General features: G+C 43.3%; 1 protein-coding gene across 5 annotated transcripts in view; it reads left to right on the top strand.

Moving 5' to 3' along the window:
• Positions 1-15,081, top strand: part of COL15A1 (collagen type XV alpha 1 chain) — a 138,198-nt gene that overhangs the window by 108,209 nt on the left and 14,908 nt on the right. For 4 of the 5 annotated variants that reach the window (XM_060282154.1, XM_060282153.1, XM_060282156.1 and 1 more), the window contains 9 exons: positions 117-179; positions 771-848; positions 1,406-1,441; positions 3,707-3,760; positions 3,852-3,911; positions 5,470-5,538; positions 7,616-7,657; positions 9,928-9,967; positions 12,785-12,862. In XM_060282154.1, the coding sequence (XP_060138137.1) occupies positions 117-179; positions 771-848; positions 1,406-1,441; positions 3,707-3,760; positions 3,852-3,911; positions 5,470-5,538; positions 7,616-7,657; positions 9,928-9,967; positions 12,785-12,862 (520 nt within the window). The remainder of the gene's footprint in view (positions 1-116; positions 180-770; positions 849-1,405; positions 1,442-3,706; positions 3,761-3,851; positions 3,912-5,469; positions 5,539-7,615; positions 7,658-9,927; positions 9,968-12,784; positions 12,863-15,081) is intronic. The other variant, XM_060282155.1, reaches the window with a different exon arrangement.

The raw sequence follows: 15,081 nt of genomic DNA, 5'->3' as shown, positions 1-15,081 counted from the left end.
CATACAGGTCTGCTATTGTCCTAAAAACAATCAGATGTTAATTGTATCTGGCAACATGCAGAAGTTACCTAATCATAATAAGCCTGTTTATAGTCTACTCTGTTTTTTTTCCCTAGGGCCCCAGGGGACCAAAAGGAGACATCGGACTTCCTGGTTCACCAGGGCAGAAAGGAAAGCAGGTAAAAAGGAAAGCAGGCAGTAGACCAGTTTAGAAATGTGAGGTGGTTACTAGCATGTTTTGGAACTCTTTGGGATGATTTTCTCTTTTATATTCAAAGATGAGCTCAAAACCTCTTGGCAACCTGAGACCTCAAGAATTTGGTTTGCCATATTTCCTTTAAATGTGGTGGAGATGAAGCTTCCCTTTATAAAATGGTAATCCAATAAGCAATTTCTTCTGGGAAGTTGAAAAAAAGGTGGAACCAAACAATTGTAATTCAGGGCTATGTTCAAGTCTAGGTGCCCATGGGTCTAGCAGTCCCTTCCAGGATCCAAGGATAACAATGGGGCATTGTGAATTGTTCCCTTGGTAGTTTTCAACTTTTCCAGATCGGGGACCCATATCTGCAGATTGATCCCTGTGCATCCAACTATTGGTTTATTTCTCACTCGGAAGAGGCTATTTGAAGTCAGATTCATGTCAGCTCTTGGTAGAAGTGAATAAAGCAGCAAATTCATCTGATAGATTTATGTACACCAGATAAATGTAAACATCAAACCTTGGAGGAAAAAATGAAATATCATGGCAATGAATAATGTGATTCTTGTAGGGTGAAAAGGGTGAGCCAGGAGCTATCTTTGCTTCAGCTGAATCATTAACAGAAGTGATAAGAAGACTAGGAGAGAAGGTAGCTTTGATGGCTAATTTTTTTTTGCATGTTTCTGCTCTCTCTGTCCCATAGAAGAGAAGGTGTGCTCTTTAATGAACTGCCCTGAGACCTGTGGGTATAGGGTGGTATATATTGGGACCCAGGTGGCGCTGTGGGTTAAACCACAGAGTCTAGGGCTTGCTGATCAGAAGGTTGGCAGTTCAAATCCCTGCAAGGGGGTGAGCTCCCGTTGCTCGGTCCCAGCTCCTGCCCACCTAGCAGTTCGAAAGCACATCAAAGTGCAAGTAGATAAATAGGGACCGCTCCGGCGGGAAGGTAAAACGGCGTTTCCATGCGCTGCTCTGGTTCGCCAGAAGCAGCTTTGTCATGCTGGCCACATGACTCGGAAGCTGTCTGCGGACAAACGCCGGCTCCCTCGACCTATAGAGCGAGATGAGCGCCGCAACCCCAGAGTCGGACACGACTGGACCTGATGGTCAGGGGCCCCTTTACCTTTATATTATTATTATTATTATTATTATTATTATTATTATTATTATTATTATTTATGGCTAATAGAACCCTTTTTCTCATAGGGTGAACCTGGAGTAACAGGACCAGTTGGACCAATGGTAAGTGTATAATTTTTTTAAAAAAATCAGTCCATGCACCTTTTGCTATTGGAGAGAGAAATATTTCAAAGTGACGGTAGAAAAGGGAAGAATGGAATTAACTACGTGGAAGGAATAATAATGGTAAAAAGCAAAGTTTTATTAGAAACCTAGACCCATTAAAAATAGATTCCTATATATGTGAAAACATACCACTCTTCTGAAACCAGCCTGTTTTTGTCAGTACTTTAGTGAAAATTTCAACAAATAAACATATTTTTCTATGCAATCTTGCCCAATACAGTGGTACCTCGGGTTACAGACACTTCAGGTTACAGGCGGTTCAGGTTACAGACTCCACTAACCCAGAAATAATACCCTGGGTTAAGAATCATAGAATAGAATCATAGAATCATAGAATCATAGAGTTGGAAGAGACCACAAGGGCCATCCAGTCCAACCCCCTGCCAAGCAGGAAACACCATCAAAGCATTCCTGACAGATGGCTGTCAAGCCTCTGCTTAAAGACCTCCAAAGAAGGAGACTCCACCACACTCCTTGGCAGCAAATTCCACTGCCGAACAGCTCTTACTGTCAGGAAGTTCTTCCTAATGTTTAGGTGGAATTTTCTTTCTTGTAGTTTGAATCCGTTGCTCCGTGTCCGCTTCTCTGGAGCAGCAGAAAACAACCTTTCTCCCTCCTTTATATGACATCCTTTTATATATTTGAACATGGTTATCATATCACCCCTTAACCTTCTCTTCTCCAGGCTAAACATACCCAGCTCCCTAAGCCGTACCCAGCTCCCTAAGCCGTCCCTAAGAACTTTGCTTCAGGATGAGAACAGAAATTGCACGGCGGTGGCAGCAGGAGGCCCCATTAGCTAAAGTGGTACCTCAGGTTAAGAACAGTTTCAGGTTAAGAATGGACCCCCAGAACGAATTAAGTTCTTAACCTGAGGTACCACTGTATGCAAATTTTGCAAAGAAATCTCCCCATAAGTAGTGCATTCTTTTACCAAATGTCACACATTTATGCACCCTTTACCCTCGTACCTATATGCATTTTTTTTTTACACACAAATTGGCTGGAGAACTGCATTGCAAAATTCTATCAGTACAACTTCCATATATAAAGAGGAATGGAAACCAAGCCTGCTCAAACCTATTGCCTCTTATAGTGCCCCTTCTCCGTGGACGGTGATCTGAGATGGTTATGTCTCCATTAGTGGCGTCGATTCAGTCTCAAAGTGGCAAGCAACAGCCAGTCACACTGCTGTCAACGAAAAGAATACTAGGTCACTGGCCTCAATCCCATGGTTTGTTTCCAGGGATAATGGTGCTAAGGACAGGACCGGCTTCCATTTCTGGCCCATGATGGAAGAGATGGTGTCAAAAACCTTTTCCCAGAATTTTTGGGATGTACTCTACATCCCCAGTCTTCACGTGAGAGCTCCCTGAAAGAAGAGTAATGCATGAGACACAGAATCCCTACGATAAGATGACTCTTCACACGCATAACAAAATTTAAAAAATCCTTCCAGTAGCACCTTAGAGACCATCTAAGATCATGGATCTTCACATGCATGAGCGCAGAGTGCTCGCAACAGTAGACTGTTGGGTGCTTTTCTTGCTGTAGTTATAACTGAAACAACCTTGTGTGGCCGTGTTCGTTGTTTGTGATGTTAATGAAAATAATACAAATTATTCTTTTTTGAAAAGGGCAGATTTCAAAGGATGGTTGTGTTTCAGTTCACATATTGAGTCAGAAAGTGCAAATGGGGTAGGCTGGCTTTTGAAAGCAAACATATTCAATCAACCCTACAAAAAAATTGTAAGCAGAATGCCCCAGTAATTCCTATACTGTAGTGCCGGCACCCCCAAACTGCGGCCCTCCAGATGTTTTGGCCTACAACTCCCATGATCCCTAGCTAACAGGACCAGTGGTCGGGGAAGATGGGAATTGTAGTCTAAAACATCTGGAGGGCCGAAGTTTGGGGGTGCCTGCTGTAGTGTATTTGAAGGGCTTTTCGTGGATTGCCTCTGAGTCTCAACTTTTTAAAAGAAGCTTTATTAATTTTTAAAATAAAGATAAAACACAAACAATATTGAACATACTAGTAAAAATGTATTGATGTACATTGAACATACAAATTCATTATTATGTACAAATGTGTGGCAGAGGCACTAAAATATGGCTTCATTGCCAATAAAGCGCACTGCACATATATAGGCCTTTGTTCTGTTTTTCTTTCTCTCTGTTTGTAATACTTCTTTTTGTCTTTAGGGGCCAGCTGGACCGTCAGGACATAAAGGAGAACTTGGTTTCCCGGGTCGGCCAGTGTGTATATTTCTTTTTTGGGGAAGAGGGGTATTTTAAAATTATTTTTATTTTGGCATAAAGTATTTATGTGCTGTTATCTGCCTTTCAGGGACGTCCTGGCCTGAATGGGAAAAGAGGCATAAAAGGTGAACGGGGTGTAACATTATATGTAAGTTCTACAGAAATGAAATTCTTATTAACAGTTTAAGGAGATGCAACTATACTCATAACAAGCAGAAGGAATCATGCATGAATTAATTAATTAAGAGGAAATTCCTTTTTATATAGGCACTGGCTTGTGTGGCATTAAAAGGGGACTAGTCAAATTAATTGAAAGGGTTATCCAGAGGATATGGTAACCCATTCTCAGAAGATATGGTAGCCAATGTTCAGATATCCATGTTCAGAGGATACTTCTGAAACCAATTGCCAGGGGTTATACAAGAGACACAATAGAGGTAAAGGGAAGGGAAGATTTGTTTGGAAACTCTGTCATGTATGGTGAGGCCTTATCCCTAAAGGGTGAGGTTGTGCTGTGTTTTTTGTTTGTTTTGTTTTGTTTTTAGTGTGACCTGTCATGTAGCGATCACAAGGTCGATGGGGGGTGTTTCAAACACTGCCAAATTATCAGTGTCTTTAGTTATGAGCTAGGGGTGGAGAGAGGTTTATGAACTGTGTAGGACAGCATGGGATGCCCCAAATGATGTGATTAAAGGTAAGGAGCTGGTTTGGTGTTGGAGAAAGGATGGACAAGCCAGTACAGGCGAGCATCAGTTAGACAGCTGGCATATATCCCCTGCTTTGGTCCTCCCCAACCAGAGTGTCTGTGGTTGCCGTAGCAGGCAGTTCTTGGGCATGCTGGCTCTGAATCTTAGAGTCAGGTTGGGTACAATAAAAAATCTTCCTCATTTATTGCTTGTTAGTGGATGAGGAGACCAGTCTGTGCACAACTGAGTCTTGGGTGGGAAAGCTTGGGAGGAGTTGGTCTGAGATGTGTCCTCCTGGGTACTCACTTTAGCCGGTTATTCTGCCACCCGGATGAGTGGGATTCAACTGGTGCTGATAGAGACACTGGCGGAGGAAGGGGGCGTGGTGGGTGCGGTCCGCCCCAGGTGTCATCCCTGAGGGGAGTGACATCGCCCCCACCCCACCCCCTGAGGTGCTTGCCGCAGGCAGTGCCCCCCCCCTGGGACACTCACCCTGCCCCTGCAGACGGCTAGCCCTGCCCCCGGGTGCATAGCTACCTCCACCTCTGGGTAGAGATGGGGAAGGAATCTGTATAATTTGCATTCAAAACCACCTGGTTCAATCCAGGTGTATCATGACCCAGATCAGATCATGAGCACATATCAGAATCTGCAGCCCTACTTTTTAATGACAACATCTAATGGGATTTCTCACAAGATTAAGACCTACTGTGAACACTTGTATGTTCAGAAACACCACCAGACAAGAAAAAGTTAGGACTAAGATTAGGAAACATATTAACATGCTGTATTGAAATACATTACACCAGGCATCCCCGAACTGCGGCCCTCCAGATGTTCTGGCCTACAGCTCCCATGATCCCTAGCTAAGAGGACCAGTGGTCAGGGATGATGGGAACTGTAGTCCAAAACATCTGGAGGGCCGAAGTCTGGGGATGCCTGCATTAAACGGTGGTGAGGCAGGCCCTTGCCTTTGTTGGAAAACAATCCCTGATGCTTTCCCTGATTTTATCTTTCTAGGGGCCTCCTGGTTTGCGTGGATTACCTGGGCCCCCAGGACCCCCAGGTCGTGTAGTTTTCATTAAAGGAGTAAGTACATCCACATTTGTCATCTCATTTGGCTCTATCCAAATTGAAAAAAACTTAAGGGAATTTTATAGAGACACTTCAATGCACCTTCCATCTTCAGAGGCTCTGGTTGTTAGATGCTAGGGGCATCGGCGATTTGTCCTTATTTTGCTCTAGTTGTGAACTTCCCAAGGGCTTGATACTGCTGGTTACAAAGAACTCCAATGTGGTAAATTATTGGTGTGATAGTTTTCAGAGCTAGAACATTGTTTTGAAAATGCTGCTAGGCAGCTAAGCGGGGATCTTTTTGAGGTTGTTGTGGAAAGCATCAGCAGAAGCTTGAAATGAATCCTCTCTTGGAGGAGCACACTTTGCCCCGGATGCAATCCGAGTATGGAAAATAAGAAAGCTTAGTTTATTACAGGAAAATAATACATGTTGTGTAGGAAAGATCCAGTTCCAGTTAACTAAGGTGGAGATGCAAAGAGCCATGCTCTCTCCTTCACGTCTGCAGGATAGAAAGAGACAAAGAATCATAGAATCATGGAATAATAGAATTGTAGAGTTGGAAGGGACCCCAGGGGTCATCTAGTCCAACCCCCTGCAATGCAGGAATATCAAGTAAACCATCCATGACAGATGGCCATCCAATGTCTGCTTAAAAGCCTCCAATGGAGAGTCCACTATCTTCTGAGGGAGTCTGTTCCACTGTTATCAGCTGGATACTTCCTCTTAAACACAGTTGTGTCAAATAGGAGTTAATCCACAGGTATTATGAAAAGGTGGAGAGAGGAGGGGAAGGGAGGTCAGCAACCTTGAGAGTTTCAGTCTTGCACCTGAAAAACCTTGAGAGTTTCAGTCTTGCACCTTGGAAAGTTTAGCACAGGTGAGCTCAGAAAGACAGTATAGGAAGGATATCTATTCCATCCCCACGGAGACTTGCCTGCCTTTAACACAAGCTGAGTTGCATCCTGACACTTCCAACAGAAAGTTGCTCACTGCTGAAGATCGGGAAGAAAGTTGGTTCGGTTTGCATTTGAATGTGAACCCACCTGATTCAATTCCTCAAACAAACAAAGAATGAGACACAGCTTTCCTTCAAAATTTTCACTTCTCAAAAGAACTTTGTGCTGCAGTTTTCCAACCACATTATCTGTATATTAAAGGAAAGGGACCCCTGACCATTAGGTCCAGTCGTGACCGACTCTGGGGTTGCGCGCTCATCTCGCATTATTGGCAGCTTCCAGGTCATGTGGCCAGCATGACTAAGCCGCTTCTGGCAAACCAGAGCAGCGCATGGAAACGCCGTTTACCTTCCTGCTGTAGCGGTTCCTATTTATCTACTTGCATTTTGACGTGCTTTCGAACAGCAGGAGCTGGGACCGAGCAACAGGAGCTCACCCCGTCACAGGGATTCGAACCGCCGACCTTCTGATCAGCAAGCCCTAGGCTCAGTGGTTTAACCCACAGCGCCACCTGGGTCCCCAAATCTGTATATTAGGGGGAAATTATTTTTTTAAAATGATACATTGGTGAAAAGGAGGGGGGCTACATGAAAAATGTGTAATTTAAGCAAACCTGCAAAGGAAAAATGTGCACTAAAAGGCTGGCAGTTTTTAGCAGATTTGCCCATCTGATCAGTGTAAGGTGAATGTGTGAAATTGTAGCCATCTTGAATTCCATGAAAATAAGGCAGGGGATAAGTAAGTGTCATTTTAAAAGACTGGACTTGTTTATTTCATATTAAAAGCCATATCAGGAGGGAACAACTGATAAGCAAAGAATTCAGCATCAGGAGTAGAGAGTTGGCAGTTTCTCTGCTCCAAAATGCCTCCCCAAGTGGCTTTCTCTTGGCCTCTGATGTGCAGTTTAGTCTTTAAAAAAATACTAGAGGTACCCTAGCATATAAGTTTCCAACATACAGAATGAAAAACCATCCCAACATGATTTAGAGAAAAATACCCCAAAATTGCCCCCTCCCCCCCCAAAAAAACAAAAGTGCTTTGGAGAGGAGCGTTGTATTACACTTTTATTAAAATATTGCTTTTAGAAATAATTAAATAGTTACTGTATTTATTTTCCTCCAATTTCTGAACAGACAGTTTTTCCAATTTCTCCCAGGCCTCAGTGCAAGACAACAGTGAGTTATTTATAGCATCTATCCATTTTTGCTGGATAAACATATGTGCTTTATATGTTTTTTGTTATCGTCTGTTGCTTCGTCAGCACCTGCCCTAATAACACCACATGCTGCATGTGTGCTTTCAACGCAGGACCAAACGGTTAAGGTCACAGGTAGCGGTGATGAAGTAATTATATGCAGTGCTTTTCTTGGGAAATAAAGGGTGCACTGCGTACCCTTGTCTTAAAACACATGTGGGCAGCCTCCAAGCCACCCTTGGCCACTCTAGGTGTGGCCTGTGAAGCCCCCAGGAAGCCCCACCCCCTTTCCTCTGTTGATTCCCCATCAGCGGCACAGTGGGGAAAGGACTCCTGTTTCTGCGCTGTGGTTTAGGCTGCAGCAGGAGCCCTTGGGGGCAGGGCAGGGGAAGAAGAGAATAGCAGCATAGCAGCAAACGTTTTTAAGGTTTAAGGTTTAAGCTGCATTCTCAGTACAGTACTCCCCATGTAGCCCAGGCTGCCACAGACAATCATCTTAGCTGCATCAAGAACATAGATTGCCTGTGTGCCTTCACTGGGAGTGGAGTGGAAATGTTAGAAGTGTGCATGTGAGTGAGTGAGAGCTGGAAGAGTCCATGTAGGTGCGCATGTATGTGACTGTGTAGCCAACAACCCACCACCCACTACTGTAAGCAGACCTCACAGCCAAAAAGGTTGCTTACCACTGTCTTGGCAGCACATTAGAATCATAGATTCATAGTTGGAAGAGACCACAAGGGCCATCCAGTCCAACCCCCTGCCAAGCAGGAAACACCATCAAAGCATTCCTGACATATGGCCGCAAGCCTCTGCTTAAAGGCCTCCAAAGAAGGAGACTCCACCACACTCCTTGGCAGCAAATTCCACTGCCAAATAGCTCTTACTGTCAGGAAGTTCTTCCTATTGTTTAGGTGCAATCTTCTTTCTTGTACAGTCCTTGAAAGGAGTGGAGTAAGGACAGTGATTTGGGAGATAGTTTGTGTTTTAGTTGTTAAACTTCATTTTAAAATATAATTTACTTTTACTTTTAAATACCTGTCCGTTTAAAAACACTCTGTCAAAAGGAAACATTAATGTTAACATATGCAACTGGGTACAGAAAAACAAATCCATGCACTGCTTCATCTGTATTACCGGTATGTTGCCCATTGAAGTTCTGTTGAAATCATTTGCTGTAGGTGTGTGGTGCTTAGTCACATCTCAGGAAAGAGCTGTAAGAAAATGGAATGTCCTGCTCTTGTCCCTGAAATCTCCAGTTAAAGATGGATTTCAGGGAGCCATATGGTACCTGCCCTATATCTTTCCCCCTATGGGGCCAATAGCATCTTCCCAAGTGGTTCAGATTTTGGAAAACTAGCACCGTTGGGGAAAGAATGCCAGGTGGTGTGTTTTGAAGAGAAGCTTCTATCAATCTGATATAATTAGCAATCGAAGCGCAAACACAACCTCTTATTTTCAAATTCACATTCTGCTCTCAGTTGCACTGTGATGCTGAACCAGAGTAATCATAGTGGCTCAACTGGACTACTCTTAACATCGTTGGGTTGCCAACAGTGTCAGCCAGTATCTCCTTTGGTACCTGCAACAGATCTCAGTAAATATCCTTTCAAAAATCCACAATTCTCAGGTCCTGTTTGCACTGCCCCAGCCTCTCCTACATTGCCCATATTTCACTGGATGTCAGGAATAGAGACTCGCCCTCCCTTCCAATATGAACCAAGAAAAGGGCAACGAACTTATATCTCTCAACAAGTGTGGTGGTGGCTGATGTAGGTCCCTTTTCCCATTCACAGGGAATGTCTGCACCATTTTGTGATTCTGTCTCTTTTCCTGCTCATTTATATGTTTTACCATGTCCCCACAGAAACTAGTTTGTGACTGACACCCACTGCACTTTCTCAGAATTCCAGAAGTGCCCACTGACTCAAAAAGGCTGGCAGGGGAAATACCATGATCACAAAAAAGGCTGCCAACTCCTGTTCTAACATGGCATGTAGAATTTTCTTGGAATGGCAAGAGTATATGCTACATGTCAAGGACCCTGACACTAAACAGACCCTGACCAGCTGATGTTCAGGCATTAGTGCTTTGAAAGACCAATACATATTACATCAAGCATGGCTGCTACTAACAGTGTGGGCTGTGCTTGTGTACTAGGACTAGGAGTGTCGTCAAAGATGCAGCATAGAGAAATCTGTAAGGCACTTACATTATTTGCATTTTGAATATATTTGCTCTCTATCTGTGCAGGCAGACGCCCCTTACCCTGGAAACCCAAAAGTGGCCGATGGTAAGTTTGTTGGTAACAGGGAGCCTAGTTGTAAGTTCTAGTGATGCAATGATAGGGTTATTTTCAAAGTCCAAAATTGAGTGGGATGGTGGTGGATGGTGGATTAGAGAGGTCTCTTTCTCCTCGTCCCATGAATCCATTTAAGACCAGACTCCAGACCATCCTGGCTTGAGTCTAGTCGAAAATGGATTTTGATCAGGTCCCAGAGGCATGATTATTTCCAGAGAAGGATTGGAAATGAGGAAGGTATCCATTCATCCATCGCCAGTTCAGAGGATTTCAGCGCTGCTTAGTGACCTCATAGCCAACAACTTCAGCTAACAATCTGAATTACAAAATAATAATAAAAATCATTCCAGTAGCACCTTAGAGACCAACTAAGTTTGTCATTGGTATGAGCTTTCATGTGCATGCACACTTCTTCAGAAAGCTCACACCAATGAGAAACTTAGTTGGTCTCATGCTACTTAAAGGAATTTTTTAATTTTGTTTTTACTATGGCAGACCAACACAGCTACCTACCTGTAATCTGATTTACAATGAAGTTCATATGACATTGTCCCAATCCCATACTAACAATAGTGTTCCAGTTTCCTAAACCTTCATGCATCAAAACTTCATGTAAATTAGGACACTGCATTATACTGTAGTGTAGTGAACGAGAAAGCCAAGGTCACAAAGTGATGGGCTCATGAATGCAGGGCTCAAGCCTGAGTAATTTGATTGACTGCCCTTCAAAAATGACTTCAAACAATCACTTTGTGCCCTTCTGCAATCAGTATTACTGTGGCTTTCCCCCTGAGCTTATTCTCATGGGGTTTAAGATGGCTCAGTTATATCAGAGAAAGACCTGCTGTTCTCACAATCGTTCTTGAGCTTGGTGTGGAAATAGGCGCCTGCACATGAAACGGGCTTCAGAAGGATGATGGAAGTGTGTGTTTGCGACAGTTGGTTGTGCTCCATGCACCTTGGCTGTGATCCTGCAATGCCAGCAGTTGAAATAACTGGCATGGACTACTTAGACCCTGCCAGCATGTGGGGGCACTAATTTATTGTGTTTTAAATATATTGTAAGCTGCCTCAATAACTTTGGTTGGTAGGTGGGGTATAAATATTCTCATATATCAATCAATCAATCAATCAATCAATAAGCTTTACTTGCATAGCTGACAGCCATAGCAACAGAATACACGCAATATACAATTAAAAACAACATGGATAAAAGGATCAGTCATATGACTATGATTATCGTTTAAAAGATAGCCCTTAGTCTCATTGCACCCTCGATGAATCTGGCAACTTGTGTTGTTCTCAGGTCATTTTGATCTGATAGAAGAAAGAACAATGTGGCCTCAATTGGGCGGCCTGGGATAGTTATGAGCAGTGGTGTAATGAGATCGAGCCGCAAGTCTTTACAGTGGTACCTCTACTTACGAATTTAATGCGTTCCAAATGCACATTTGTAAGTAGAAAAAAATTGTATGTCGAATCCCATAGGAATGCATTGGGAGAAAAAATTCGTAAGTAGAAAAAAATCCTATCTAAAAATTCGTAAGTAGAAAAAATCCTATCTAAACCGCATCCAAGATAGCGGACGGAGCTCCATTCGTAAGTAGAAACATTCGTAAGTAAGTAGAGTTATTTGTAAGTAGAGGTACCACTGTATAGAGGGGACATGACAGAAGGATGTGAGCCACTGTTTCCGTGTTGCTGATTCCACAGGGGCAGAGTCGTTTTTCCGCTGGAATCTTTTGAAATCTGCCCTCGAGTACGGCAGAGGGCAGCACATCCAATCTGGCTAAAGTAAAAGCACGTCTGAATTTAGAGATGGTTAATTTATACAGATAGCGTGACAGGGGTTCCAGCTGGGAGGGGGGAAAGAAGGCAAACCAAGGGCAGGATTTCTTTGTAATGGCCAGATTGTTCTGTTGCTCAAGGTCCTTGAGGCGCTGTCCAATTAGCCTTTTTGCATTGGCATACCTGCCAAGTTGCTGTCGGAGAAATAAGGGACCGGGCCGGAAGTAGCAGACCGGAAGTAGCGCTGCCGCCATTTTGGAACTGGGCAGAGCATGCTCAGAAGTGACTTTTGATGCTGCTTTGCCCAGTTCCAAAATGGCCGTCGCGCCAGAAGTCGCACTGCAGCCATTTTGGAACTGGGCAGAGCAGCATCAAAAGTCACTTCTGAGCATGCTCTGCCCAGTTCCAAAATGGCCACCGCGCTAGAATAAACCGGGGAAAAACCAATTTTTTCAGCTAGGAACAGCTGGAAAAACGGGGATTTCCCGGGGAATACGGGAGACTTGGCAGCTATGCATTGGTAAGGCCCATCATAAGGAGCTGCTTCCTATATCTGTGGAGGACACTTGTCTCCGCAGTTGGAGGAGGAAAGAGAGCAATACAATTCAAGAAAGACGGGGGAGTAGGGAGACATGAGAGACATTTGCAGCAGTTATACAGTCGCACCTCTGCTTACGTATCCCTCTGGATACGTAAACTTCGAAACGCTCAATCGCGCTGCGCGCATGTGCAGAAGGGCACCTCCAATTATGAAGTTTTCGGGATGTGGCCGGGCCTCCGGAACAGATCCCATTCGTAACCGGAGGTACCAATGTACTTTGTAGCAGGCTACCCTCTTCACTGCCTTTTGATTCGGGCCAGCCTTGGAAGGGGCCAGGGTGCTGTATTTTAAGGACATCACTCTAGAAATACTGGAGAGTTAAGCAAAACTTTGTGGAAGTCTGCTTTCTGTTTCTCATACTGCGGATGCCACCTGCCTTGCATTTCTGACCCACCCACCCCCATGTGAATATTTTCTAGAAGAAGGTTCCTGGAGTGTAAGCAGTCCACCAGTCATCAAAGGCGAAAAAGGAGAGAGAGGCGCACCAGGGCCACCAGGTATTTTATTATTGATTTATTAATAAATTTGTAGACCGCCTTTCATCCATAGATCTTGGGGTGGTCCATAACATAAAACTGTAATATTAAAAACACGAAATACATAATAAAAATAAGAACAAAAATATATCACTGACACACACAGAGACACAGACACACACACACACCGGGTCAGTAGGAATCCCCAAGAAGCTGCCAAGGCAGACAAAGTAAAGTAACACATTTTATTTTCCATTTTTCCTTCTGTAGAAACACAAACAAGGCATGGCTCAACTTCAGTCAAACCTGAAACTTCTGGTCGCAATTTCCCCCTCCGCTAAGAATAATTTTGCAGAATTTGCCCCAAGCCGATTGGGGAACTTAACCTGTGTGTGTGTGTGTGTGTGTTTCCTTTTATTTGTGATGATGCATGAGAGTATGCTAGAAGGAAATTCACACCATATCCATAAAACTGGGAAGACTAAATGTTTTTCATTACTGCTTTTGATTTAGTTTTATAGTTTTCTTTAAAACAGCCAAGCAAATAACCAAAGCAAACACACACACACACACACACACACACACACACACACACAGAAGAGTCAGCGGAATGGAGAATACAAAATTCAAGTATATTGCCATGTTACCTTCAACAAACCAGAAATACTTCATTTTCATACATAAATCATAAGCTTTTATTTTTTTAAAAAAAAAATGGACCGAAAGAAGGATTAGTTCTAAACATCATTGTTAACTATGGGATGTGCAGAGGTGGATGTAAAATAGCTGTAACAATGCATTGCACGCACGCACACACACACACCCCAATTCTGCTTAATATGAATATTAAATTTCAGTGTTTCTAGGTAATCTGGATCACTTTCTGCATAGCTGAATCCTCATTTAGGCAATTTATCACCATCTTCCACGGCCTTGACTTTCTTTCTGGTATGGAAAAGTCACACATTCTTGAGGGACTGGACAGGTTTGTGTTTTCAAGGATCCTTGTCACATCATAACAAGTCTTGAATTCTTGGAGTGGGGAGCTAAACAGGAGGAAATAGAAAAGGGCCTGTTGAGGCTAGTTCCTAATAGAAACAATTTTCACCACATCTGACTATGGTTGCTAGTTGTTTTTAACAATAAACAATATCTTGATTTGTGAAAAAGAAAACCCTAAGAACACCTGAATGATATGAAACAGGGAATTATGCTGGTTGGTTGTCAAGGTTGCTGCTGTTCAACTCTTTCCTTGGGGACTTGGGGTTACTACTAGGAGTTTGACCTGAACTTTAAGGGCTTTCGTTTCCCTCTTATAGTCTCCAGGGGAAGGAGTTAGATCTCAGTGTAAGAAATCAGAAGTGAGTGGAAAGGAGAAAGAGAGCTATCTTATACCAGCTGCCCCTCTTCTCCCCAAGCCCTGCAGCTTCCAAGTTCCATCAAGATCTCATTGGAACTCAGAAGCCACTGTGTGACGGACAGCTGAGGCAGACCAGAGTCTGGGAATTCAGGGCCTCCGAATTCCACCAGAAGGCTGGAGCCTCTCTCTGATTGGCTACCAAGACTGCTGGTCAAAGGGGGGTGGAGCCAGCACTTTGGAAGGGAGAATAAAAGGAGCCGTTTCTGAGAGTGGGTTCAGATATTTTAAAGGGAGAGCTGGAGGGAGAGTTAGTTCTGGTTTCTGTGTGTAACATCCACTCTAAGGAAAATAGCTGCAGCTAGAGAAAGGAGACTGAGCTTAGATTGGAAGATAATGTTTAGTGTCTTGTGAGAACATTCAGACAGGAGTTAACTTAAGGGCTGAGTTTGAGCAGGAGAAGTAAAAGCTGTGAGGATACCATTTACTTGGGTGTCATTCCAGTCACGAGAGGAGACATTTTCTAGAAAGAACATATTCCCAGACCAGTTAAGGGGTGTGGTGATCCCCTGCATCTGTAATAATATTCAAAGTACCTCAGGAGTGTCATTGATAGAATAAGGTAGCTGACAGTATCTACCACCTTGTTTAAGAACCGAAGTATTAATCTGTAATAGCTATGCAGCAACTAGGCTAAGGAACTGAAATGAAATAACTGGAAATAAGCTAAACATTTACCACCTAGTCTAGAAACCTGTGACATCTAACTGAGGAGTAATAACTGAATTAAGCAACTGACATTTTAAAAAAGCTGTGCGTTTACTAACTTGTTTAGAAGCTTGTAACATCCACTAAATTTAGTATAATTATGAATAGGTTAACT

This window comes from Zootoca vivipara, chromosome 13 (genome assembly GCF_963506605.1).
Source record: "Zootoca vivipara chromosome 13, rZooViv1.1, whole genome shotgun sequence".
In the NCBI taxonomy this organism is placed as follows: Eukaryota; Metazoa; Chordata; class Lepidosauria; order Squamata; family Lacertidae; genus Zootoca; species Zootoca vivipara.
The sequence above is the reverse complement of the archived record's forward strand: the minus strand, read 5'-3'. Positions and strand labels throughout refer to the sequence as shown.